The following is a 27436-nucleotide window of genomic DNA, read 5'->3' on the forward strand; positions in this document are numbered from 1 at the left end:
GAGGTGGGAAATGCCGTGAAGGTGGAAATTGTGATCTTGGAGATGTACAAGATGTAGGGTTTCTAGCTCAGTTGTGGTTGAATTGGACTCAGATTATAAACAAGGTTCCCTCCAAGCTGTGCGGCCGCTCAAAGCTCCAGGGGTCCCATGCAGCCAGTTTTTAAATTGAAAACACGCACATGTGAAACTCTTGAATTGGCCACGCAGCCTGTTAAAGAAGCCTCGCGGCCCAAAAGAAATTATGGGAAACATTGGTTGTAAATAATCTGGTCCAACCTGAGGCAGTTGCTATGGAGGAGAATAGGATGAATAGCAAGGGAGCAATGTTTGTGACATAGGCCAAAGACGATGACCTTGTTCTTCTTGAATTTGAGCTGGAGGAAGTTATGACTCCGACTACTTGTCTGACATCAAGTCTTGGATAACAGCACAGAAGTAATCAAGGGGTTCAGACAGGTGATGGATAGATTGAGTTGGGTGTCATCAATGTACATGTGAAAGCAGCATCCAAATTAGGAAGATAGGAGGAGTGGGGTGGTGACAAAGATAGATCTTTTGGGGGGTACTCTGGAGGTGAAAGTGCAGCTGAGGGAGGTTAGCCCAATGCTGGAACTGTGATGGCTACTTTCTAATTGTTTTGAATGGAATCTAGAGACAACTGCTTATTGAGCTAGAGACTGGAGGAGAATGACATGGTCGACCATGTTGAATGCTGTGGATGGATTGTGAATGAAGAGGAATAATGCACCATGGTCACAATCACTGAGGATGTTCTTAATGATTTTGTCTAGGATCATTTCACTGATGTGCGACTGGCAGAATTAGACTGGAGAGATGCTAATGGAGTTTCGGGAGAGATGGGCTTTGACCTCGCAGACATCAATGTGTTTGAGGAAAAGTAGTTGGAAAAAATAGATGGATCAAAGGTGATACTTTTTAGCAAGGGTAATGATGCTGGTTTCGAAAAGGATAAGGGATTGTGCTTGAGGGAGTTGTTAAACAAGCTGACTGTGATCTGAGGTGTTGTAAACAGTGCTCCCTTTAATTTTGTTTGGGTGCTTTCAAAATACCATATGTGTGCGGTTTTTCCTATTTAAAAGCCAATGCACCAGCTGCATGGTAATTGCAGAGCGCTGTGCGGCCACGTAGCTTAAAGGAAACGTTGGTTGTAAACCTGCCCCATTCATATTCCTCAGTACTTTTTGAAATTAGTCTTTTGTTCATTAATCATTCTCCTATCTGCCCCTCCATGCCCCTAGGTAACCAGAACAAATCTGATTCTGCTTTAGCATTTCAGTAGCTTCAGAGACAAGCCAGCCATTATCTTTTTTCAATTAATTCTTGGGCTGTGGGCACTTTGGTAAGGTCCGTATTTATTGCTTCTCCCTAGTTTCCCTGAGAAGGTGGTGTTGGGCCACCTTCTTGAACTACTGGATGGTATTTGATACAACTGAGTGGCTTGCTAGGCTACTTCAGAGGGTAGTTAGGAGACAACCAGTGGGACTGGAGTCACATAAAGGCCAGAGAATGCAAGGGTGGCAGGTTTCCTTCCCGAGTGAGCCAGTTTGATTTTTACCACAATCCAACAACTTCATGGTCAGTTTTTATTGATAACCGCTTTTTATTTCCAGATTTTGTCAAACTGCCAGATTTGAAAGCATGTTCTCTGGATTATTGGTCCAGGCCTCTGGATTACTAGTCCGTTAACATAACCACTACACTGCCATACCCAGGATGGATACCATATTTGGTTAACGGAAATTGGAGGAGTCTAAGGAAGGATGGTAAGGCTACAACATCAAGGCACAAAGCGCCCAAATTTACTGACTCCTCCATTGAGATTCTGTTGGCTGAAATATGGCAAATAAAGCAGGCACCCTTGGGCAGTGAAAGCAGGAGGCCAACCAAGGGGATGGTGCAGATCCATATGCTTTAATGCTGGCTTAACTAAGTTTTTAAACCATACTGCTGGAATGTTTACTTTTAATATTTTGACTTCAACGGGAAAGAAACCGGGCTAGGTGTAAAACAGGTTGTCAATTCACTATCACCCGTTTTTCCCCTGACGATAAAAGTTAAGATGACCTCTTAGGATTTTCAGCAATCTTTTGAGATCATATTACACAATTTGATTCCTTTTCTGTGAAAATTGAAATCTAAAGTCTTGCCTGTGACGTGGAAACAAATGATAATGCTGCGTGGGGCAAGACTGCTGTAACTTAAATTGCATCTATGCCCAATAAATCAATCACTGTTTTACAAAGAAACTGCAGAAAAGAACACAACATTTCAGGCAATCTGGGACGTCTTCTCAGAGGCAGTAAAAGTGCTGCTTTTTATCAGCAAATGCTGACTGTCAGCACAAAACATGTTGGTTAACATCTATTCAACTACTTCTTGTGGGAAAACATTCCATGCTCCAATAGCTCTCTGTATAAATACATTTCTCACAACCTCTCCACTCACTTTCTTAGTGACAGTTGTAAATTGATGACCACTTACCATGACTTCCTACAGAGGAAATAGTTTTTCCCTATTCACCATATCAAAAACCTCTCAAATCTTTTCTTAGCCTACTTTGCTCCAGTAGAAATAGTCCCAATATCTTACATCTCTTCTAATAACTGCAGTTTAGTTATCCCTGATGTGATCCTGGTGAATCTATGCTGTACCAGTCTATGGTTTTAATGCCCTTTCTATGGGTTCAATTTTCCCCAAAACTTTTTTTTGCCGTAGTTGAAGAGTTACGCCCATTTTTTGGGGGCCCAAGTATGGCAAAAAGAAATGTTCTAAGTTTCCCCACTTGATTTCTTCATTTTGGCGCAGCCTAACCTGTCTTAGTTTTTGGGGTGGAGCCTTGACCTGCGCCAAAAAAATTGGGTTGCCACAGTAACCAGGGAAATAATGCAGGCTGAGGATGGAAAGTGAAACCTACAGCCAGCTCTCAACATGTTCACGTACATTGCAACAACTTAAAAACACATTGACCCAAAAATTCCGACGTCACGGGCCCGTATAAAGTTTCTACAGACCCGGGAAGGCATCGGAAAAGCCAGTTTTCAGCGCACAATGCGCATATGCTGAAAGCCGTTTGTTCCAATCTGTCAGATCCTAGACAGATCAGGAGCGAGGACAGTTGTTCGGGCAAGATTGCGGAATTTACGCATATCTTGCCTGGCAGCAGCATCGGTGAGAGGTCGCGAGACCAGGAGTTCGGGAGGTGCGTGGAGAGGCGACAGTCCGGGGTCGGCGAGAGTTCGGGAGGTGCGTGGAGAGGCGTGCTTACGCAGCTATAGGAGGAAGGCAAAAAGAAGTAGAAAGAAATAGAAAGGTGACGTCACAGCCAAGGGGTTAAGTGATTGGCTGGTGACTGGTAAGTAGTTTTTCATTTTTATTTTTTATTTTTTCTCTTCGAGGTCAGTAAGTAACTTTTAGCATTGTTGTTGCCAATTTAAGTTAATCTAAGGGTTAAGTCATGGCAGGAAAGATCAGACACGTGATATGCTCCTCCTGTACCATGTTGGAAATCAGAGACACTTCCGGTGTCCCTGACGACTACGTGTGCGGGAACTTTATCCGCCTCCAGCTCCTGACGGTCCGCATTGCGGAATTGGAGCTGAGGGTGGATTCACTCTGGAGCATCCACGATGCTGAGAATGACGTGAGTAGCACGTGTAGCGAGTTGGTCTTACCGCAGGTGAAGGGTCCACAGCCAGCTAGGGAATGGAAGACCAGCAGGAAGAGCAGTGCAAGGAAGATAGTGCAGGGGTCCCCTGCGGTCATCCCCCTGCAAAACAGATACACCGCTTTGGGTACTGTTGAGGGGGATGACTCATCAGGGGAGGGCAGCAGCAGCCAAGTTCATGGCACCGTGGCTGGCTCTGCTGCACAGGAGGGTAGGAAAAAGAGTAGGAGAGTGATAGTGATAGGGGATTCAATTGTAAGGGGAATAGATAGGCGTTTCTGCGGCCGCAACCGAGACTCCAGGATGGTATGTTGCCTCCCTGGTGCAAGGGTCAAGGATGTCTCGGAGCGGGTGCAGGACATTCTGAAAATGGAGGGTGAACAGCCAGTTGTCATGATGCACATTGGTACCAACGATATAGGTTTTAAAAAAAAAAAGGGATGAGGTCCTACGAGACGAATTTAAGGAGCTAGGAGCTAAATTAAAACGTAGGATTTCAAAAGTGGTAATTTCGGGATTGCTACCAGTGCCACGTGATAGTCAGAGTAGGAATTGCAGGATAGCACCGATGAATACGTGGCTTGAGCAGTGGTGCAGCAGGGAGGGATTCAAATTCCTGGGGCATTGGAACCGGTTCTGGGGGAAGGTGGGACCAGTACAAACCGGACGGTCTGCACCTGGGCAGGACCGGAACCAATGTCCTAGGGGGAGTGTTTGCGAGTGCTGTTGGGGAGGAGTTAAACTAATATGGCAGGGGGATGGGACAAAATGCAGGGAGATAGAGGGAGACAAAGTGGAGACAGAAGCAAAAGACGGAAAGGAGATGAGTAAAAGTGGAGGGCAGAGAAACCCAAGGCAAAAAACAAAAAGGGCCATTGTACAGCAAAATTCTAAAGGGTCAAAGTGTAATAAAAAGGCAAGCATAAAAACTCAGTGCCTCAATGCGAGGAGTATTAGGAACCCAGGAGAGGGCTCTGAGCTAGTTAGTGGGTGAGAGCTCAGATGAACAGGACCCCAAGAAAGAATGCAAAAGGGAGGAGGCAACAGAGCAGAGTAGCACTGGGGTAAGTGTAAACCACAAGGTGATAGGAAGGGACAAATATGTATGAATATAAAGGGGCTGCAGGAGGGGTCAAAACTAAAAATTATGGTTTAAAAACTAGTATTAAAACACTCTACCTAAACACACGCAGCATTCGAAACAAAGTAAATGAGTTGACGGCACAAATCACTACAATGGGTATGATTTGGTGGCCATTACAGAAACGTGGTTGCAGGGTGGCCAAGACTGGGAATTAAACATACAGGGATATCTGACAATTCGGAAAGATAGACAAGAAGGGAAAGGAGGTGGGGATAGCTCTGTTAATAAAGGATGATATCAGGGCAGTTGTGAGAGACGATATTGGCTCTAATGAACAAAATGTTGAATCATTGTGGGTGGAGATTAGAGATAGTAAGGGGAAAAAGTCACTGGTGGGCGTAGTTTATAGGCCCCCAATAATAACTTCACGGTGGGGCGGACAATAATCAAGGGAATAATGGAGGCATGTGAAAAAGGAACGGCAGTAATCATGGGGGATTTTAACATACATATCGATTGGTCTGATCAAATCGCACGGGGTAGCCTTGAGGAGGAATTCATAGAATGCATACGGGATTGTTTCTTAGAACAGTATGTTACAGAACCAACAAGGGAGCAAGCTATCTTAGATCTGGTCCTGTGAAATGTGACAGGAAAAATAAACGATCTCCTATTAAAAGATCCTCTCGGAATGAGTGATCACAGTATGGTTGAATTTGTAATACAGATTAAGGGTGAGGAAGTAGTGTCTCAAACGAGCGTACTATGCTTAAACAAAGGGGACTACAGTGGGATGAGGGCAGAGTTGGCTAAAGTAGACTGGAAACACAGACTAAACGGTGGCACAATTGAGGAACAGTGGAGGACTCCTAAGGAGCTCTTTCATAGTGCTCAACAAAAATATATTCCAGTGAAAAAGAAGGGCGGTAAGAGAAGGGATAACCAGCCGTGGATAACCAAGGAAATAAAGGAGAGTATCAAATTAAAAACCAATGCGTATAAGGTGGCCAAGGTTAGTGGGAAACTAGAAGATTGGGAAAATTTTAAACGACAGTAAAGAATGATAAAGAAAGGAAAGATAGATTACGAAAGTAAACTTGCGCAAAACATAAAAACGGACAGTAAAAGCTTTTACCGATATATAAAACGGAAAAGAGTGACTAAAGTAAATGTTGGTCCCTTAGAAGATGAGAAGGGGGATTTAATAATGGGAGATGTGGAAATGGCTGAGACCTTAAACAATTATTTTGCTTCGGTCTTCACAGTGGAAGACATAAAAACCATGCCAAAAATTGCTGGTCACGGGAATGTGGGAAGGGAGGACCTTGAGATAATCACTATCACTACGGGGGTAGTGCTGGAAGGGCTAATGGGACTCGAGGTAGACAAGTCCCCTGGTCCTGATGAAATGCATCCCAGGGTATTAAAAAAGATGGCGGAAGTTATAGCAGATGCATTCGTTATAATCTACCAAAATTCTCTGGACTCTGGGGAGGTACCAGCGGATTGGAAAACAGCTAATGTAACGCCTCTGTTTAAAAAAGGGGGCAGACAAAAGGCAGGTAACTATAGGCCGGTTAGTTTAACATCTGTAGTGGGGAAAATGCTTGAAGCTATCATTAAGGAAGAAATAGCGGGACATCTAGATAGGAATAGTGCAATCAAGCAGACGCAACATGGATTCATGAAGGGGAAATCATGTTTAACTAATTTACTGGAATTCTTTGAGGATATAACGAGCATAGTAGATAGAGGTGTACCGATGGATGTGGTGTATTTAGATTTCCAAAAGGCATTCGATAAGGTGCCACACAAAAGGTTACTGCAGAAGATAAAGGTACGCGGAGTCGGAGGAAATGTATTGGAACGGATTGAGAATTGGCTGGCTAACAGAAAGCAGAGAGTCAGGATAAATGGGTCCTTTTCGGGTTGGAAATCGGTGGTTCGTGGTGTGCCACAGGGATCGGTGCTGGGACCACAGCTGTTTATAATATACATAGATGACCTGGAAGAGGGGACAGAGTGTAGTGTAAAAACATTTGCAGATGACACAAAGATTAGTGGGAAAGCGGGTTGTGTAGAGGACAGAGAGAGGCTGCAAAGAGATTTGGATAGGTTAAGCGAATGGGCTAAGATTTGACAGATGGAATATAATGTCGGAAAATGTGAGGTCTTCCACTTTGGGGGGGGGGGGTGGGGAAATGACTAAAAGGGAATATTATTTGAATGGGGAGAAATTACAACATGCTGCGGTGCAGAGGGACCTGGGGGTCCAATCCCAAAAAGTTAGTTTGCAGGTGCAGCAGGTAATCAGGAAGGCGAATGGAATGTTGGCCTTCATTGCGAGAGGGATGGAGTACAAAAGCAGGGAGGTCCTGCTGCAACTCTACAGGGTATTGGTGAGGCCGCACCTGGAGTACTGCATGCAGTTTTGGTCACCTTACTTAAGGAAGGATATACTAGCATTGGAGGGGGTACAGAGACGATTCACTAGGCTGATTCCGGAGATGAGGGGGGTTACCTTTGTGATGATAGATTGAGTAGACTGGGTCTTTACTCATTGGAGTTCAGAAGGATGAGGGGTGATCTTATAGAAACATTTAAAGTAATGAAAGGGATAGACAAGATAGAGGCGGAGAGGTTGTTTCCACTGGTCGGGGAGACTAGAACTAGGGGGCACAGCCTCAAAATACGGGGGAGCCAATTTAAAACCGAGTTGAGAAGGAATTTCTTCTGCCAGAGGGTTGTGAATCTGTGGAATTCTCTGCCCAAGGAAGCAGTTGAGGCTAGCTCATTGAATATATTCAAATCACAGATAGATAGATTTTTAACCAATAAGGGAACTAATGGTTTTGGGGAGCCGGCGGGTAAGTGGAGCTGAGTCCACGGCCAGATCAGCCATGATCTTGTTGAATGGCGGAGCAGGCTCGAGGGGCTAGATGGCCTAATCGTGTTCCTAATTCTTATGTATATTCAAATATCCTCAAAAAATCTTGCACCTGAAAAAGCTGGCGCAGAGCCTACTTTTACAGATGCAAATGTTTAAAAACACATATAAACACAATACAATGTATTGTTGAAAAACTCTGCCTACTATAAGGTAAGTTTATTTTTAACTCGAATTACAAAACTTAAAAAAAATCGGAAATATATTGTTTTTTCTCGAAGGCATTTTTTAACTTTAATTTCAATTAATTTTAATTACGTGAGGTCTGTTTTTTATTTTTTATTGGTGTGTGTTTGTTTTCTTTCCCCATTAATAGCACTGAGAATTCGTAGTCACGTGAGTCTAAGTGCTATTAATGGGAACCTGTGAACTACCTTTCTGATTGGCTGAGCAGTCACGCATGACTGCATCTCCTGCGTCGGAGCCCTCTGGACGGGAGCGCGCTTCACAGCGCGGGAGGAGAAGACCTCCCCATCGGAATTCAGGGCGCCTCCTCGACCATTTCGTAAAAAATCTCCGACGAGGAGGCAATTGCCGCGGGAAGACCGCCAGAGGAATTTCTGGCCCATTAAAATACATTACAGCAACTTAAAAACACATTAAAATACATTGCAGCAACATAAAAACACACTAAAATACAATGCAGCAACTTACTCCAATTATTAAAGTGTCCCTCCCCACTCCCCCAGATGCCGGTGCCGATCCCCACCCCTATCCCAGGCCAAAGGGCCTCCCGGTGCTCTTCCCTGCCCGCCCCTAACCCCGAGTGCTTTGCCGGTCTGCTTCCACCACCTACCCCTAGCCCCGAGTGGCTTGTCGGTGCGTTCCCTGGCCAAGTGGCCTCCCGGTCTGCCCCCCGCCCCTAGCCCTGGCTGAGTGATCTCCCAGTCTGCTCCCAAGCTCCTATCCCAGACCGAAATGGCCTCCTCCCTCCTGCTCCCCGCACCTAACTATACCCCAAAGGCTTCCCCCCCCTCCCCCTATCTCCTGCTGCTGCTGACCGGGCATCTGCTGCACTTACCTGCGGTGATTTCCTTAACTCTCCAGCAGGTTTTTCTGCAGAGGCCACATACGCAGGCCTAAGCAGAACTGGAGTAGCTCTCAGCTGGCCAAGCTTCCCTAAATGGCCAGAATTGGTGCGGGTTATTTCCCCTTTGGCTGAAAAAAAACCTACCTAAAAAAAAAAATTAAAATTCGTAAACAACTGAGTTACGCAGGTGCAAATTGCTCAGGGAAATTTTGGTTTATTAACTTGGGCCAAAAAAGTGGCCTGCTCCAAAAAAATGGTGCAAATCACTGGGGAAAATTGAGCCCTATAATTGGGTGCCCACCACTGCACAAAGTACTTTAACTCTGGTCTAACTATTGCCTTGTACATGTATATCGTAACCTCTCTCATCTTTCATTCTAAGATCCTATCCGACATGCTATTAGCCTTTCTTTATACTGCTCACATATTCAAGGAATTATGAATTTGTAGCCCTCGGTCTCTTTGATTCTCGAAACCCTACAGTGTATTTCAATTGATTGTATAATTCCATTCCTTGTTTTTCTTCCCAAATGCATTTCCTCGCACTTCTCCACATCTGGAGTAAATGGGTACTTTTCAGAATGGCAGGCAGTGACTAGTGGGGTACCGCAGGGTTCTGTGCTGGGGCCCCAGCTGTTTACACTGTACATTAATGATTTAGATGAGGGGATTGAGTGTAGTATCTCCAAGTTTGCGGATGACACTAAGTTGGGTGGCAGTGTGAGCTGCGAGGAGGATGCTGTGAGGCTGCAGAGCGACTTGGATAGGTTAGGTGAGTGGGCAAATGCATGGCAGATGAAGTATAATGTGGATAAATGTGAGGTTATCCACTTTGGTGGTAAAAACAGAGAGACAGACTATTATCTGAATGGTGACAGATTAGGAAAAAGGGAGGTGCAAAGAGACCTGGGTGTCATGGTACATCAGTCATTGAAGGTTGGCATGCAGGTGCAGCAGGCGGTTAAGAAAGCAAATGGCATGTTGGCCTTCATAGCAAGGGGATTTGAGTACAGGGGCAGGGAGGTGTTGCTACAGTTGTACAGGGCATTGGTGAGGCCACACCTGGAGTATTGTGTACAGTTTTGGTCTCCTAACCTGAGGAAGGACATTCTTGCTATTGAGGGAGTGCAGCGAAGGTTCACCAGACTGATTCCCGGGATGGCGGGACTGACCTATCAAGAAAGACTGGATCAACTGGGCTTGTATTCACTGGAGTTCAGAAGAATGAGAGGGGACCTCATAGAAACATATAAAATTCAGACGGGGTTAGACAGGTTAGATGCAGGAAGAATGTTCCCAATGTTGGGGAAGTCCAGAACCAGGGGTCACAGTCTAAGGATAAGGGGTAAGCCATTTAGGACCGAGATGCGGAGGAACTTCTTCACCCAGAGAGTGGTGAACCTGTGGAATTCTCTACCACAGAAAGTTGTTGAGGCCAATTCACTAAATATATTCAAAAAGGAGTTAGATGAGGTCCTTACTGCTAGGGGGATCAAGGGGTATGGCGAGAAAGCAGGAATGGGGTACTGAAGTTGAATGTTCAGCCATGAACTCATTGAATGGCGGTGCAGGCTAGAAGGGCCGAATGGCCTACTCCTGCACCTATTTTCTATGTTTCTATGTTTCTATGTTTCTATGTCACCTGTCTTTCTAACTTGCCTATATCTTCCTGAAGTCTTCTACAGTCCTCCATGCTGTTTGCCATTCCCTCCTACTTTCGTTTCATCACCATATTTGGAGATCATGCTCACTATATCCAAGTCAAAATGATCTATTTATATTAAGAACAAAATGGAGTTAGCTCTGACCCCTGGGGTTTATCACTTTCAATCTTTCTTCAATTTGAGCAGCACCTATTAAACGTTTGTTAGAACTGCTCGAGTGCACTAGGAACCAAGCTAATTCCATGTCTCTACAGATCAGCAGAAGAGACTGACATGACATCTAGATGCCACAATGTAATGTAGTTTGAATAACTCAAGTTGTTTCTCTTTCATCAGTGGATATGCTCGAGAACTTTATAGTCGATATGTCCGAAACCAGGACAGTTCAGTTGTGAACAAAATGCAACAAAGGTACTGGAAGACCAAACAAACACTTATTAAAGTGACTGGAAAGAAAGAAGATGAGCATGTTGTTGCATCGGATGCAGACCTTGACTCTAAATTAGAGGTAAAAAAGTGGATAGTTATTCCTAAGTGTTTTGCATTAATTTCAGCCAAGGTGTGTGTGTATATTTTGTATTCAGCTTTAAGTTTGTTTTGACTTAATTTATCCCAATTGTCTTATTTTTCAAAAACACAATTTTTGACTTCAACAAACACTTACATTTACACAGCATTGTTAAAAAAAATAGTTCCAAAGTGCTTCACAGTGGAAAGAGATTGGGGAACAAATGCCAAGTCATAGAGGAAGAGATTAGGAGTGAGAAAAAACTTGGTCAAAAAATAGGTTTTCAGTAAGTTTTTAAAGGTGGAGAAACAAAGTGGGTTAAGGAGGGAGTTTGAGAGAGGAGGACCAAAAGGCAGTTGAAGGTTGTGTGACCAACGCGGTTGGTTGCATCTTCTTCTTAGGCAGTCCCTCAGAGTCGAGGATGATTTGCTTCCACACTAACATGAGTTCTAAGGTGGCCGATGAGTCTAATGTGGGATCTACAGACTCTGTCACAGATGAGGCAGGTGGTGGTTGAAGGGATGGGTAGGTGGGGTGCTTGGTTTGTCATACGCTCCCTCCGCTGTTTGTACTTGACTACCGCGTGCTACCGACGAAAAGACTCAAAGTGTTTGCCGCCTTCCCGAATGCTTCTCCATTTTGAGCGGTCATGGACCAGACATTCCTAAGAGTTTGTGGGGATGTTACATTTTTTCAGGTAAGCTTTGAGGGTGTCCTTGAAGCGTTTTCGCTGCCCTCTTTGGGCTCATTTGGTGTGACGGAGCTCGGAGTAGAGTGCCTGTTTCGGGAGCCTTGTATCAGGCATGCAAACTATGTGGCCCGCCCATCGGAGCTGATTGAGCGTGATCAATGCTTCGATGTAGGGAATGTTGGCCTGAGAAAGAACACTGACGTTAGTACGCCTATCCTGCCAATGGGTTTGCAGAATTTTTCAGAGGCAACGTTGGTGGTACTTCTCCAGTACTTTGAGGTGCCTACTGTACATAGTCCATGTCTCTGAAGCATAAAGAAGGATGGGTATCACTACTGCTCTGCTGACCATGAGCTTGGTGCCGGGTTTGAGATCTTCGTCTTCAATCATTCTTTTCCTCAGGAGACCGAAGGCTGCACTGGCACACTAAAGGTGGTATAGGGTTTTGTCATCGATGCCTGCCCTCGCCGACAGGTGGCTCCCAAGGTATGGCAAGTGGTCCATGCTGTCCAAGGTTTTGTCGTGGATCTTGATGATCGGAGGGCAGTACTGTGAGGTGGGGGCGGGTTGGTAGATAACCTTTGTCTTACGGATGTTTAATGTAAGGCCCAGACTCTCGTACGCCTCAGTGAAGATTTCAACGATGGTTTAGAGTTCGGCCTCTGAGTGTGCACAAACGCAAGCATCGTATGCATACTGTAATTCAATAACAGAGGTTGGGACAACCATGGTACTTGACTGGGGGCAACAGAGGTTGAACAATTTCTCGTTCATCCTGTAGATTAGCTCCACTCCAGCGGGGAGCTTGTTGGAGGTTAGATTAAGCATTGCAGTGAGAAAGATTGAGAAGAGCATTGGTGCAATGACACAGCCTTACTTGACCCTAATCTGCACTTGTATTGGGTCTGAGTTGGATCTGTTGGTAAGGATCACAGCTTGCATGTCATCATGAATGTGTATTTGGACTTTCAGAAGGCTTTCGACAAGGTCCCACACAAGAGATTAATGTGCAAAGTTAAAGCACATGGGATTGGGGATAGTGTGCTGACGTGGATTGAGAACTGGTTGGCAGACAGGAAGCAAAGAGTAGGAGTAAATGGGGACTTTTCAGAATGGCAGGCAGTGACTAGTGGGGTACCGCAAGGTTCTGTGCTGGGGCCCCAGCTGTTTACATTGTACACTAATGATTTAGACGAGGGGATTAAATGTAGTATCTCCAAATTTGCGGATGACACTAAGTTGGGTGTCGGTGTGAGCTGCGAGGAGGATGCTATGAGGCTGCAGAGTGACTTGGATAGGTTAGGTGAGTGGGCAAATGCATGGCAGATGAAGTATAATGTGGATAAATGTGAGGTTATCCACTTTGGTGGTAAAAACAGAGAGACTGACTATTATCTGAATGGTGACAGATTAGGAAAAGGGGAGGTGCAATGAGACCTGGGTGTCATGGTACATCAGTCATTGTAGGTTGGCATGCAGGTACAGCAGGCGGTTAAGAAAGCAAATGGCATGTTGGCCTTCATAGCGAGGGGATTTCAGTACAGGGGCAGGGAGGTGTTACTACAGTTGTACAGGGCCTTGGTGAGGCCACACCTGGAGTATTGTGTACAGTTTTGGTCTCCTAACTTAAGGAAGGACATTCTTGCTATTGAGGGAGTGCAGCGAAGGTTCACCAGACTGATTCCCGGGTTGGTGGGACTGACATATCGAGAAAGACTGGATCAACTGGGTTTGTATTCACTGGAGCTCAGAAGAATGAGAGGGGATTTCATAGAAACGTTTAAAATTCTGACGGGTTTAGACAGGTTAGATGCAGGAAGAATGTTCCCAATGTTGGGGAAGTCCAGAACCAGGGGTCACAGTCTAAGGATAAGGGGTAAGCCATTTAGGACCGAGATGAGGAGAAACTTCTTCACCCAGAGAGTGGTGAACCTGTGGAATTCTCTACCACAGAAAGTTGTTGAGGCCAATTCACTAAATATATTCAAAAAGGAGTTAGATTTAGTCCTTACTACTAGGGGGATCAAGGGGTATGGTGAGAAAGCAGGAATGGGGTACTAAAGTTGCATGTTCAGCCATGAACTCATTGAATGGTGGTGCAGGCTCGAAGGGCCGAATGGCCTACTCCTGCACCTATTTTCTATGTTTCTATCTATGAAGCAGGCGGAGAATGGTGACAAATTTTTGAGGACAGCCGAATTTGAGGAGGACACTCCATAATCCCTCTCGGTTGACAGAGTCGAAGGCCGTTGTGAGGTCAAAGAAGCCTGGTGCTGCTCCCTACATTTTTCTTGGATTTGGTTGCATATGACACTAGAGTCAGCGGACCAAAGAATGCGGCAGGGGATCTGAGGCTGGAGGGTTCAGAGAGAGGGTGGTGCAAGGCTGTGCAAAAGTTTGAAGATGAAGCCGAGGATTTTAAATTTAATACGTTGTGTTCAGGCAGCCAATGTCGGTCAGTGAGAATAGGAGTAATGGGAGAGTCGACTCAATGCAGGACAGGATACAAGTTTTGGACAAGTTGGAGTTTATGCAATTTGGAGAATGGCAAGGAGGCTTTTAGAATCATTGATTCTAGAGATGACACAGCATGGATAAGGGTTTCAGTAATTGAGCGGCTGAGATAGGAACGGAAGTAGGCAATGTTGTGGAGGTGGTAAAAGAGGTCTTGGTGATGGAGAGGATGTTGGTTTTGAAGCTCAGCTCTGGATCAAGCAGGATGTCAAAGATTTGTATGACCTGATTCAGTCCCAATGCAGTCGATTTCAAATCTGCGTATTCTGCGTTAATGGAGTGGAAACATCCTCCAAATAGGTTTGGTAGACTTACAGCCCCATTAATACTGACATTCTGGCCGCCACATGGGGCCTACCAATGGTCTGCCAAAGCATCTACCTGTTTCAGGACCCCTTTTTAATATGCCAATTGGGGTCCTATGACATATAAAATTGATTGAAGTGAGCGCCATGCACTCTGTTACCAGTATTACTGGCTATACTGCCTTTGAGGTCCCGAAAAGGTACGCTTTAAAATATTTTTGTGTGGCCAGGAGAAGCAGGAATGCTCTTCCGAGCCCCACAGATATCATCTGGGCTGCTGCAACCCCAGGCTCCACACCACACCCATCACGAGGACTATCTTACTGCCAGCCAGGCATCCTCCAAAATTGCACGTCCTATACCTGCCGAGTTGTATTGTGATGTCCATTTGGGGCAGGCAGCTCGCCTGTTCTATTTAAACATGGCCTGGACCTCAAAATGGCTCTATCCTTTACGCTGACAAAATGAGTGAGCGAGCGAGCAGCCAGAGGTGCTGCCATTGGCCGTCCAAAAGTTAAAATTTACTCCAGTTTGTGCTTGGGGAGAGGATAAAGTCAAGAGCAAGGAAGCAAAGTCTATGACGGTAGTTGAAAATGATGCTTGCTGTGGTACTGATATTTTGGAAGGAAGTTTGAACTTAAATGTAACTTGATATCAGATAGTTGGTCTGATGGCACAGAGCCTGTCATAGGGTTGGGACAGGTGATGGAGCGGCAGAACTGGGCGTCATCAGATTACAGGTGGAAGATGTCCCGTGCCTGCAGGAATAATGTCACTGAGGGGCAGCATGTTGATGATGAAGAGGAGGGAGCTAAGGAGAGATCATTGGGTAACACTAGAGGTGAGTGAGAAGCGAAGCTGTTCCTGGGGATGCCCTAGTTACATTATAGTATAGTTTGAGTGGCATCACCCAACGGCTGGGCAAAGGAGGTGAGACAATGAGGAGAATGGTGCGGTTGGCCCTATCAAATGCTCTGGAGTGCAAGGTGGGATAATGCCCCACGATCACAGTCACTGAGCATATCATGTGTCCTTTTGACCAGTAACATCTTTGTGCTGTGAGAATAAATCCACAAGCTAAGTACAGTAAGCGCAAACTAGTAACTTTTTGTACAAATATAGGGCCCAAGTTTCCACATGATTTGCGCCTGATTTTTAGGAGCAACTGGTGGAGAACGGACTATCTTAGAAATCGCAATTCTCCACTTTTTTTTTCTGCAGTTCGACTCAGGTAGAACAGTTCTACTTTGGAACAGAATTTTTTTCTTCAAAAGGGGGCGTGTCCGGCCACTAACGCCTGATTTGAAAGTTTCCACAGTGAAAACGTACTCCAAACTAAGTTAGAATGGAGCAAGTGAAGATTTTTGTAGAACTGAAAAAACCTGTTCTACACATTAAAAAATCAGGCGCAGGTTACAAATTAGGCGTCCAGAACGAGGTGGGTGGAGGTGGAGGGGGAGGGGGAGGGGGGGGGGGAGGAAGGGAAGTCATTAAATTCTACAATAAATCCTTATTTATTCTACAAATATTATACAAATAAATCCAACCTGAATAAACATTTATAAGCAAAGAAAAGATTAAATAAACCATCTTCCTACCTGTCTGAAAGTGGTTCAGGCACGGAGAATGCTGCAGTCAGCCTGAGGCGCCCGTTCTTCCCGCAGGGGGTGGGGGGGGAGGCGCCCGTTCTTCCCGCGGGGGGGGGGGGTAGGAGGCACCCGTTCTTCCCGCCGGGAGGGGAGGAGGCACCCGTTCTTCCCGCGGGTGGGGGGGGGGGGGGTGGGGAGGAGACAGTGAGAAGGCTGCAAGTGCTGATGGCAATGTGCTTTTATTAAAAAAATGTTCAAAAATTAAACAGCTACAAAGAACTACAAAAATGGCCGAGTGCCAATGTTTTTTTCACACTGCCGAACGCTCCAACGCGCACGCGCAGCGTTGCCGGCAGGAAAAAAACTAATTTAAATAGTACCTGCCCCCTCCCACTTACAAAATTGGCGCGAGTATCGGCTCCACCCCCAAGGAGCTGCAGGGCGCTCCAGAATCGCGATTTTTTTTTTTAGGCGTGAAAAACGGGCGCCCAGCTCGGAGGGGCACCCGTTTTTTATCGTGTGGAAACTTGGGCCCATAGGAACAATTGCTGCTGATTGTTTTTCACCATAAATGTTGCATGTGAGTGAATTATGTAGCACATTTTGCAGAAAAGGTAATGTATTGTCCTTTCATAAAATAGATCAGTTAATATTTTTAAAATGTGTTTTAGAAAATAGTAATGTTATTTTTGAGTACAAAAGTCCCAGCAGAAAACTGGAAATTTTTGAATATAACATAGAAAGTTAATAGCACGTCTTCCATTGTTGACAATTTCTACCAAATAACTCCTCAAAAACTAAAGCATATCAGTTCAGTTTTAATTAAGTTATGACTTTGCAAATTGTACTGACATGTGTTCCTTGCAGGCTACTCTCACTGTAATGATCGAACATTTGAAATGAGACCTTAGCAGTGATTATCACTGATTCACCCCTTTTTCTGCATTCATTCAACCTGTGTATTAAATAGGGATAAATAGGGATAATTTCATTAAATTTTGCTCCTAGTACAGAGCCTCACTTACCAGTAGTGTGTTGGGAATTTGGATATACTCCTCCCACTATTTTCTGCCCATTAAAATGAGTGGATATAAGAACATAAAAAAAATAGGAGCAGGAGTAGGCCATTTGGCCCTTTGAGCCTGCTCCACAATTCAATAAGATCATTGCTGATCTTCGACCTCAACTCCATCTTCCTGCACTATCCCCATATCCCTGATGCCCTTAATGTCCAAAAATCTATCGATCACTGTCTTGAATATACTCCAACTGAGCATCCACAGCCCTCTGGATTAGAGAATTCCAAAGATTCATAACACTTTGAGTGAAGGTTACTGCTCCGCAACACTGGCACGGGGCAATTTTGCCCCCCAAAACTGTACAGGTATGGTCTCACCAAAGCCCTCTATAATGGCAGTAAGACTTCTTGGCCTAGAAATTGGATTAGGCTCAAAAGCGAGTGGGGGTATCGTGATGCGCGATTAGCCCACGCCCGTTGAGTCTGATGCAGGCAGCATGCAAGTTTGTGCTGCCTGCTAATTAAAATGATTGCAGCGATAAGGAAACGCTAAATGCACTGTTCAGTGACTCAGCACCTCAGCAGGGGGCCGAAGTTTGTGCGAGGCTGGCACCAATTAAAGCTAGTCTGCACTTCTTAAAGGCAACCTGCACTTCTTAAAGGGGAGGTGCCTTCTGGCTTCAGCAAGTGGTGGTACTGGCTGGGAAACAGACTGAGGAGCAAGAAAACTGAGTGGTGCAACATGGCAGAGAGAGAGCTCCCAGATTTTCAGGTGCAGCACTGGAAGCCTTGGTGCGGAAGGTGGACAGGAGAAGAGAGGTTCTCTATCCACAGGAGGCCCTGCAGACAGAGTATGAGAAGGCATTGGGACCAGATAGCCGTCGTGGTCAAAGTGAGCAGTGTACCCCGAGGACCCGGATGCAGAGCCGCAAGAAGCTTAGTGGCCAAGGTCAGTAAATTCATCTTCAAATGCCTTTTCTCTCAAATTGCACCACTAGCCGCGCACACTGCTCAATTCACCACACCCCAATTACTCACCTGCCAACAATCTCTATCAATCACAAATCATTCCTCACATTCATATGCTCCATCTCAGCCTCGCACACTTACCACTGCAGCAAGCCTCACACCCACATCCCACAGCTTGCATACACTGCCAGCTATTCAACCATGACAGCCATAAAACCAAACACAATGAACCACGCTCACTGACACACTTCCCTCTCTCTTGCAGGACAAGGTGGCGCACAATCATAGGCAGCTTCAGCTAACTGGATGGGGACAGGCGCACCTCCAGAACCTAACCCTGCTCGAGGAGACAATGCTTGCCATTGTTGGAGTGGCCATCACTGAAGCATTGGCCAGCCTCGGTGCTAAAAACACTGAAGTTGACTGCTCATAATTAATCCTTTGCACATTCCACTTCCCCCTCATCCCACAATCTCTTCTGACTTATAAGCTGTACATGGTGTAAGCATGCACCTCTTGCTTCCCCCACTCACCTCCCCACAAACCTACCCTTGTGCCTTTCTCATTTCAGAGACCCAAGGAATCCAACTTAGTCAGCCAGCGGTGCAAGAGGAGAGTGATGATGAAAAAGAAACACCATCACCAACAGCTCAGATACTGGTACTGCGTGGACTTTAGAAGGTAACTTAGAGGTGGAATCTTCACATGGTGAGTCACCGGACATGAGTGGGCTGCAGCCAGGGGAGGGGAAAGGATAGCTCGGCTGCTAGCTCTCTGGAAGGCGAGGTCGCACATGGGTTCTGCTGCACAGGACTCAGATGAGGACGTCAATGGGACGGCTGACAGAAGAACGCTGATGGGTATGCACAATGAAATGTTTGGTGCATTGGCAGGCCTGCCAAAAAGTCTGAATGCAATGTCAAGGAGCCTGGAGGAGTCTTAACACCAACCCTGCACAGGGCTTTGGAGTTCACAATTTCCAGCATGGAAAGGGTGGGCAGATCCATTAGCGCACTAGTGGACCCTATCCTCATGAAGCATCTAATGGCCGATATCTGAGCTTCTATTGTAGCACAAGCAGAAGCCACCCAACATCCTAATGTGGCAATGGAAGCTCAGACTGAAGCCATGAAATCACTGCTGCTATCATGGCTGGAGGCAAAGAATGTGGGCATTAGGAGCAGGATGGAAACAGCCCAAGGCTTCTTGCTGCAGAGAAGCAAGATGCCCGAGATGGGGAAAAGCATCGGCCTGAAAGTGTGGAATCAGATGAGGTGAGCAGTGTTTGGGGACACACAAAGTGGAAAAGGTAACAGTTAGAAAGCAACATTGGGAATGGAAATAAAATTTGTACCATACACTTGGTGGCAGTAAAGTTGAATTAGGCTTGTTATGGACAGGGCTGGGAGGTGCCATTTTAGAGTGTTGGTAGGCAGACTGGGGCCTCAACTGTTTACAATTTATATTAATGACTTGGATAAAGGGACTGAGTGTGATGTAGCTAGATTTGCTAATGATACAAAGATAGGTGGGAAAGCAAATTGTGAGGAGGATGCAAATAATCTACAAAGGGACATAGATAGGCTCAGTGAGCAGGCAAAAATTTGGCAGATGGAGTATAATGTGGGAAAATGTGAGGTTATCCACTTTGGTAGGAAAAATCAAAAAGCAAATTACTATTTAAATGAGGAGAGATTACAAAATGCTGCAGTACAGAGGGATCTAGGGGTTCTTGTACATGAAACACACAAAATTAGTATGCAGGGACAGCAAGTAATCATGAAACGCAAATGGAATGTTAGCCTTTATTGCAAGGGGGATGGAGTATAAAAGCAGGGAAGTCCTGCTACAACTGTACAGGGTATTGGTGAGGCCACATCTGGAGTACTGCTACAGTTTTGGTGTCCTTATTTGAGGAAGGATATATTCGTATTGGAGGCAGTTCAGAGAAGGTTCACGAGGTTGATTCCTGAGATGAAGGGGTTGTCTTATGAAGAAAGGTTGAGCAGGTTGGACCTGTACTCCTTGGAGTTTACAAGACTGAGGTGATCTTATTGAAACATAAGATTCTGAGGGATCTTGACAGGGTAGATGCAGAGAGGATGTTTCTGCTCATGGGGGAATCTAGAACTAGGGGGCATAGTTTCAGAATAAGGGAGAAATGAGACAGAAATGAGGAGGAATTTCTTCTGAGGGTCATGAATCTTTGGAATTCTCTACCCCAGGGAGCTGTGGAGGCTGGGTTATTGAATATATTTAAGCTGGGGATAGACAGATTTTTGACTGATAAGGGAGTCAAGGGTTACAGGGAGCTGGCGGGGAGGTGGAGTTGAAGCCAGGATCAGATCAGCCTTGATCTTATTGAATGGCGGTGCAGTTTCGAGGGGCCAAATGGCCGACACCTGCTCCTATTTCTTATGTTCTTATGTAAATTTAATGGTAATTTGAGCAGGTGTTCTATCATCACCCATTTAAAATTAATATAAGCAGGCATTATTTAAAGTATTACCAATTGTCACAATGTGTAATAAAATCATGGTACAAGAGGTAAGAAAGTGCGGCAACAGGAAATGCACATTGTAGCATAAATTTTAATATACTAGTACATCTCCCGTGTTATTGCTCACAGTAAATCAGACATTTTATAAAAACACTGGTGTTATGTCAAGTACTACAGGTATTCAACATTGAGAGGTTTTCGTTTAGTGAGTCAGCAACTGATGGGTATAAAATTAAGATCATCAACAAAAGAATGAAAGAAGTTAGAAGATTTTTTTAATATGCAAAGGGTTGTTAGGATGTAGAATGTCCTACCTGAAACAGTGTTGTAAGTAAAATCCATTATAAAAGAGAAGTGGATATACAGTAGAAAACAAAAAAAAATGAGAAGTGAATTGGGAAAGGGCAGGGGAATGGGACTAAGCGGTTAGCTCTTTTAGAGAGTTGGCACAAGCTTAATGGGCCAAATGGCCACATTTTATGATGCAAAATTCTATGATCCATAGTGCTTCTAGGAATACTGACTTGTCAGCATTTGGGGCACCTGTGGGACCTAGGAACACTGAGAATAGGATCCGGGTTCTTACAGTACTCTGATGGGATTTCAGGGTACAGCAATATTTTGAAGAGGGGAATACAGTGATCGGGAGCTCAGGACTCTCAAAACTCTGGGAGAGGGCCTGAGATGACTGGGAGAGTGATTCTTGGATCTGGAAGTACTGGGGGAGGATCTCAAGACCTGGGTGGATTGTGTGCTGTTTGGGGATCAGATTGCCCTGGATGTGCGTTCTAGTGATTTGTAAGCACTGAGTAGGAGTCCTGAGATCTGGGAGTGGAAGTCTGGGGAGGGGAATCCCAGGGTCCAGCAAGACTCGGGAAGAGATTTGGTGCTGTTGGGGGGCAGATTATTGTGGGTGGTTGGGATCTGACAGCATGTCAGAGAGCGAGGCTGGACTTTCCTCTGATGATCGCTGGGCTATCGCCCATCTATTGCCCAAATAGGCAGGCTATTGCCCATTTTACCTTAAAAGTGGAAAGTTGGGCCGGAACATCGCCCAAAGATCGCCGGCCCAACTTTCGGCACACAAGAATTTCACATTGCCGAGGTGATCGTCCACCGCAACTTTCACCACATCGCCGGGCTAATTGCTAGCCGAGGAGATCGCTGGAGAAAAGCTACTCGTGACTGGCACTGTTCAGCAGGACTCGGCTACGGACGCCATTTTGAACATCGGAGGAAGTGAGAGGCTGCTTGATGAAGGGACTTATGAGGACAATTAATTTGCGAGTTATTTTAAGGGCCTTACTGACTCTTTGGCAATCATCTGCTCACATTTCTATTTATTGAGGACAAAATTTAGGGCATTTATAGCAATAGTGATGGGGTCTGTAACTTCTCTACCATTATTGGTGAATAATCACATGCTGCAGACTGAAGATGGGAGAAAGTATATTGAAGAACATTATGTGCCCAATCAAAGAGATGGCAGACTGATGCGGAGGAGGAGACCTTACACCTTTACAGGATGCAGAGGTGTTTCGTAACTGAAAGGGATTCCACTCCCTGAATGTGCAGCTTGTTGTCAACCACAACCAAATAATCATGGCAGTAAATGCTACATTTCCAGGCAGCATCCATGATGCACATATCTTGCGTGAGAGCACTGTCTCTGACCTGTTTAACAGTCAGCCACAAGGTCATGGTTGGATGCTGGGGGATAAAGGATATGGCCTTGCCAGCTGGCTCATGAACCCCCCGCGTAATCCCCAGACATAAGCCAAGAAGCGCGCAACGAAAGCCATGTAGCTACACGGAATATCGTCGAAAAGACAATTGGAGTGCTGAAGCAGCACCTCAGATGCCTGGACCACTCTGGAGGCAGCCTACAATACCACCCTGACCAGGTCACTAGTTTATTGTGGTGTGCTGCATGTTGCATAACCTAGCTATAAGGAGAGGACAACAATTGCTAGATGGGACTGCAGGTCCACCTCAGGAGAGAGGGAAGAGGAAGATGAGGAGGAGGATGATGAGGACCTCGGGGAGGACAATCAGCCTGGCGATGAACCCATGCCCCCACGCAACACTGGAAAAGGCCCATGGTAGTTACGCAGCTGCAAAACTCTTGCGTCAGCAGCTCATAAATGAACGCTTTGAATGAATTTACATTGGTGACAGTTACAGTCATAGTTACAGTTACCGAAAGACAACAGTTGCAGTTGTGTTACGTTTCATCCTTGCCTGGGCTGGCCTGGCCATTGTTTCCAACAATTGTATTCATGTTTTACCTTGCCTTGCATTATTATAAGACACTGCACAACAATTTTAAAATGCAATAAAATATTTTAATAATTGAACAAATAATTTTTTTTTAAACTGTAGCACCCCCCCCCTCCACCGCCACCCCCAACAGTCACCCAACAATAAATTTAAAATACAACAATAACAATAACACCCCAATCCCTACCTATGGTGACACTTCTCTCCAGATCCTAATATACCCCCCTGTACCTTAGCCCCCCCCGTTGTCATCGGGTAATGGGACCAGGATGACTTGCAGCAGGCGACCTCAAGGCCTGGTGCTGTGGGGGTGGTGACGGTGGCAGAATCCTCTCGGGGTGGAGAAGGCGAAGACGTTTCGGATGAAACGACTTCCAAGCCAGAAGGAAGTTCTTCCTCCTGATTCGCAGATGTGCTGGCGGTTGGTGGGATGACACCTTGGAGTGCAGTGCCGTCTCCCGGCAGTATCGCATGCCGCAAGGTATGGGTGGCAGTGGTCTGTTGACACATTTCCATAATCATCAGCTGCATACCCTCTGATATGCGAGCGGACATTCTGCCAATGTTCACGGTCAACCCACCAAACGCCTGAAGGAGCTCTCCACGTATGGCGACACTCTCCCTGCACAATGTGGTCATGTCCTCATAGCGATCTGCCCATCTTAGCGAGTGCCAACCTCGCTGACTCAACCTCCGTGGGATCAGCGTGGGCACTGTACACCTTGGAGTCGCCTGCTGCGTGCCGCTTGGGCCCGCTACTACTTCTGTCGAAGGTGACGAAGTGGCCGCAAGTACAACATTCACAGGGATGCAAAGGGCATCCTCCTCTGTTTCCATTACATCTTCCTCCTCTGGCTCAGTGGTCTCCTCCTCCTTCCTCCTCTTCACCACCCATGATGATGACCACCTGCAATGGGGCGGGTGCAGATGTGGCCTCCCTTTCGCCTCTGGAGCTGGGTGACCTGCAAAACACAATTGAGCTTATTAGAACATAGAAACATAGAAACATAGAAAATAGGTGCAAGAGTAGGCCATTCGGCCCTTCTAGCCTGCACCGCCATTCAATGAGTTCACGGCTGAACATGCAACTTCAGTACCCCATTCCTGCTTTTTCGCCATACCCCTTGATCCCCCGAGTAGTAAGAACTTCATCTAACTCCTTTTTGAATATATTTAGTGAATTGGCCTCAACAACTTTCTGTGGTAGAGAATTCCACAGATTCACCACTCTGGGTGAAGAAGTTTCTCCTCATCTCGGTCCTAAATGGCTTACCCCTTATCCTTAGACTGTGTCCCCTGGTTCTGGACTTCCCCAACATTGGGAACATTCTTCCTGCATCTAACCTGTCTAACCCCGTCAGAATTTTAAACGTTTCTATGAGGTCCCCTCTCATTCTTCTGAACTCCAGTGAATACAAGCCCAGTTGATCCAGTCTTTCTTGATAGGTCAGTCCCGCCATCCCGGGAATTAATCTGGTGAACCTTCGCTGCACTCCCTCAATAGCAAAAATGTCCTTCCTCAGGTTAGGAGACCAAAACTGTACACAATACTCCAGGTGTGGCCTCACCAAGGCCCTGTACAACTGTAGCAACACCTTCCTGCCCCTGTACTCAAATCCCCTCGCTATGAAAGCCAACATGCCATTTGCTTTCTTAACCGCCTGCTGTACCTGCATGCCAACCTTCAATGACTGATGTACCATGACACCCAGGTCCCGTTGCACCTCCCCTTTTCCTAATCTGTCACCATTCAGATAATAGTCTGTCTCTCTGTTTTTACCACCAAAGTGGATAACCTCACATTTATCCACATTATACTTCATCTGCCATGCATTTGCCCACTCACCTAACCTATCCAAGTCGCTCTGCAGCCTCTTAGCATCCTCCTCGCAGTTCACACTGCCACCCAACTTAGTGTCATCCGCAAATTTGGAGATACTACATTTAATCCCATTGTCTAAATCATTAATGTACAGTGTAAACAGCTGGGGATCCAGCACAGAACCTTGCGGTACCCCACTAGTCACTGCCTGCCATTCTGAAAAGTACCCATTTACTCCTACTCTTTGCTTCCTGTCTGACAACCAGTTCTCAATCCATGTCAGCACACTACCCCCAATCCCATGTGCTTTAACTTTGCACATAAATCTCTTGTGTGGGACCTTGTCGAAAGCCTTCTGAAAGTCCAAATATACCACATCAACTGGTTCTCCCTTGTCCACTCTACTGGAAACATCCTCAAAAAATTCCAGATTTGTCAAGCATGATTTCCCTTTCACAAATCCATGCTGACTTGGACCTATCATGTCACCTCTTTCCAAATGCACTGCTATGACATCCTTAATAATTGATTCCATCATCTTACCCACTATCGATGTCAGGCTGACCGGTCTATAATTCCCTGTTTTCTCTCTCCCTCCTTTTTTAAAAAGTGGGGTTACATTGGCTACCCTCCACTCCATAGGAACTGATCCAGAGTCAATGGAATGTTGGAAAATGACTGTCAATGCATCCGCTATTTCCAAGGCCACCTCCTTAAGTACTCTGGGATGCAGTCCATCAGGCCCTGGGGATTTATCAGCCTTCAATCCCATCAATTTCCCCAACACAATTTCGCGACTAATAAGGATTTCCCTCAGTTCCTCCTCCTTACTAGACCCTCTGACCCCTTTTATATCCGGAAGGTAGTTTGTGTCCTCCTTAGTGAATACCGAGCCAAAGTACTTGTTCAATTGGTCCGCCATTTCTTTGTTCCCCGGTATGACTTCCCCTGATTCTGACTGCATGGGACCTACGTTTATCTTTACTAACCTTTTTCTCTTTACATATCTATAGAAACTTTTGCAATCCGTCTTAATGTTCCCTGCAAGCTTCTTCTCGTACTCCATTTTCCATGCCCTAATCAAACCCTTTGTCCTCCTCTGCTGAGTTCTAAATTTCTCCCAGTCCCCGGGTTCGCTGCTATTTCTGGCCAATTTGTATGCCACTTCCTTGGCTTTAATACTATCCCTGATTTCCCTTGATAGCCACGGTTGAGCCACCTTCCCTTTTTTATTTTTATGCCAGACAGGAATGTACAATTGTTGTAGTTCATCCATGCGGTCTCTAAATGTCTGCCATTGCCCATCCACAGTCAACCCCTTAAGTATCATTCGCCAATCTATCCTAGCCAATTCACGCCTCACACCTTCAAAGTTACCCTTCTTTAAGTTCTGGACCATGGTCTCTGAATTAACTGATTCATTCTCCATCCTAATGCAGAATTCCACCATATTATGGTCACTCTTCCCCAAGGGGCCTCGCACAACGAGATTGCTAATTAATCCTCTCTCATTACACAACACCCAGTCTAAGATGGCCTCCCCCCTAGTTGGTTCCTCGACATATTGGTCTGGAAAACCATCCCTTATGCACTCCAGGAAATCCTCCTCCACCGTATTGCTTCCAGTTTGGTTAGCCCAATCTATGTGCATATTAAAGTCACCCATTATAACTGCTTATAACCCATTATAACCATTAGAACAGAAGGGTACACATGATTCTTGCGCTGGCATACATAGGAGGAGCATCACTACTACAATAAATGTGACTGAGAGACATTACATATTAATACATCATATGGTAGTACATCTATGTGGAATTCACTGCCCCAGAGAGCTGTGAAGGCTGGATCAGTGATTATATTTGAGGCGGAGACAGACAGACTTCTGAATGATAAGGGAGTGAAGGTTTATGATGAGCGGACAGGGAAGTGGAGCTGAGCCCTACATCAAATCAGTCATGATCTTATTAAATGGCAGAGCAGGCTCAAGGGGCCAGATGGCCTACTCCTGCTCCTATTTCTTATGTTGTTAACCTGAGAGTAGCACAGAAGCTGCATGCATAACATGACATCATTCGTATATTATAATGAAATGCTGTTACATTACTTTTGAATTAACACTGCTTTACACATTACTCACGTGACGCAAGGGAGGGATCTGCACTATCACGGATGATGGCCGAGCGACTGTGGCCACAAATGCCGCTGCACATTCAAGGTCGGTGAGCAGGACGAGCTGAGAAGGGCCTCCTGCAGTGCACCTCTGCTCTGATCTATTGTTAGATATCTTCCTTTGCAAAGATGACAAGAGCATGGCATAATCTAATTGACAAGGTACTATCATGGAAAGACAACAGGTTCCAACATTATATACTCATACGGTTTGTATCCACAACTGATGCATGATTATAACATTTATGTTCAGATCAAATATTTCATAAGAGCGTGCTTAGGGTCTAATGCTTGACACAAAACATCTCGACTACAGTCTCCCTGAGAGCCCCTTGGGGGGGCAAGGCGGGGGGGGGTGTGGAAATCAGGACCATTAGTGAGCTTGGCAATGACAGGAGCTAATGTCCGATAGTGTCCCAGGGCAGACAGTGAGCCAGGGCAGCTCTCCCCCAGTCTAGGCTGGCTCGCTGTGTAAATAACAGCAGCCGGAGAGACTGGCACAGTGCTCATCCCCCGGTGCTCAGACTTGCCCCATCCACCAACGTAATCCAAAAGGAGACGGTGCCAAATTTAGACTTAAAAAGGTTCCGAGCCCTGCCCAGATCTTAGCAAGGATTATATGCAAGAATAACCAGCTTAATTTCAATCCGGGAGATTT

General features: G+C 45.6%; 1 protein-coding gene across 1 annotated transcript in view; it reads left to right on the forward strand.

The window, feature by feature from the left end:
* ica1 (islet cell autoantigen 1) overlaps nt 1-27436 on the forward strand; it is a 384634-nt gene that overhangs the window by 47900 nt on the left and 309298 nt on the right. Inside the window, exon 3 of the mRNA XM_070881029.1 lies at nt 10747-10918. Coding sequence (XP_070737130.1) covers nt 10747-10918 — 172 coding nt within the window. The remainder of the gene's footprint in view (nt 1-10746; nt 10919-27436) is intronic.

The sequence above is a fragment of the Pristiophorus japonicus genome, chromosome 5 (assembly GCF_044704955.1).
Source record: "Pristiophorus japonicus isolate sPriJap1 chromosome 5, sPriJap1.hap1, whole genome shotgun sequence".
NCBI classification, from domain to species: Eukaryota; Metazoa; Chordata; class Chondrichthyes; family Pristiophoridae; genus Pristiophorus; species Pristiophorus japonicus.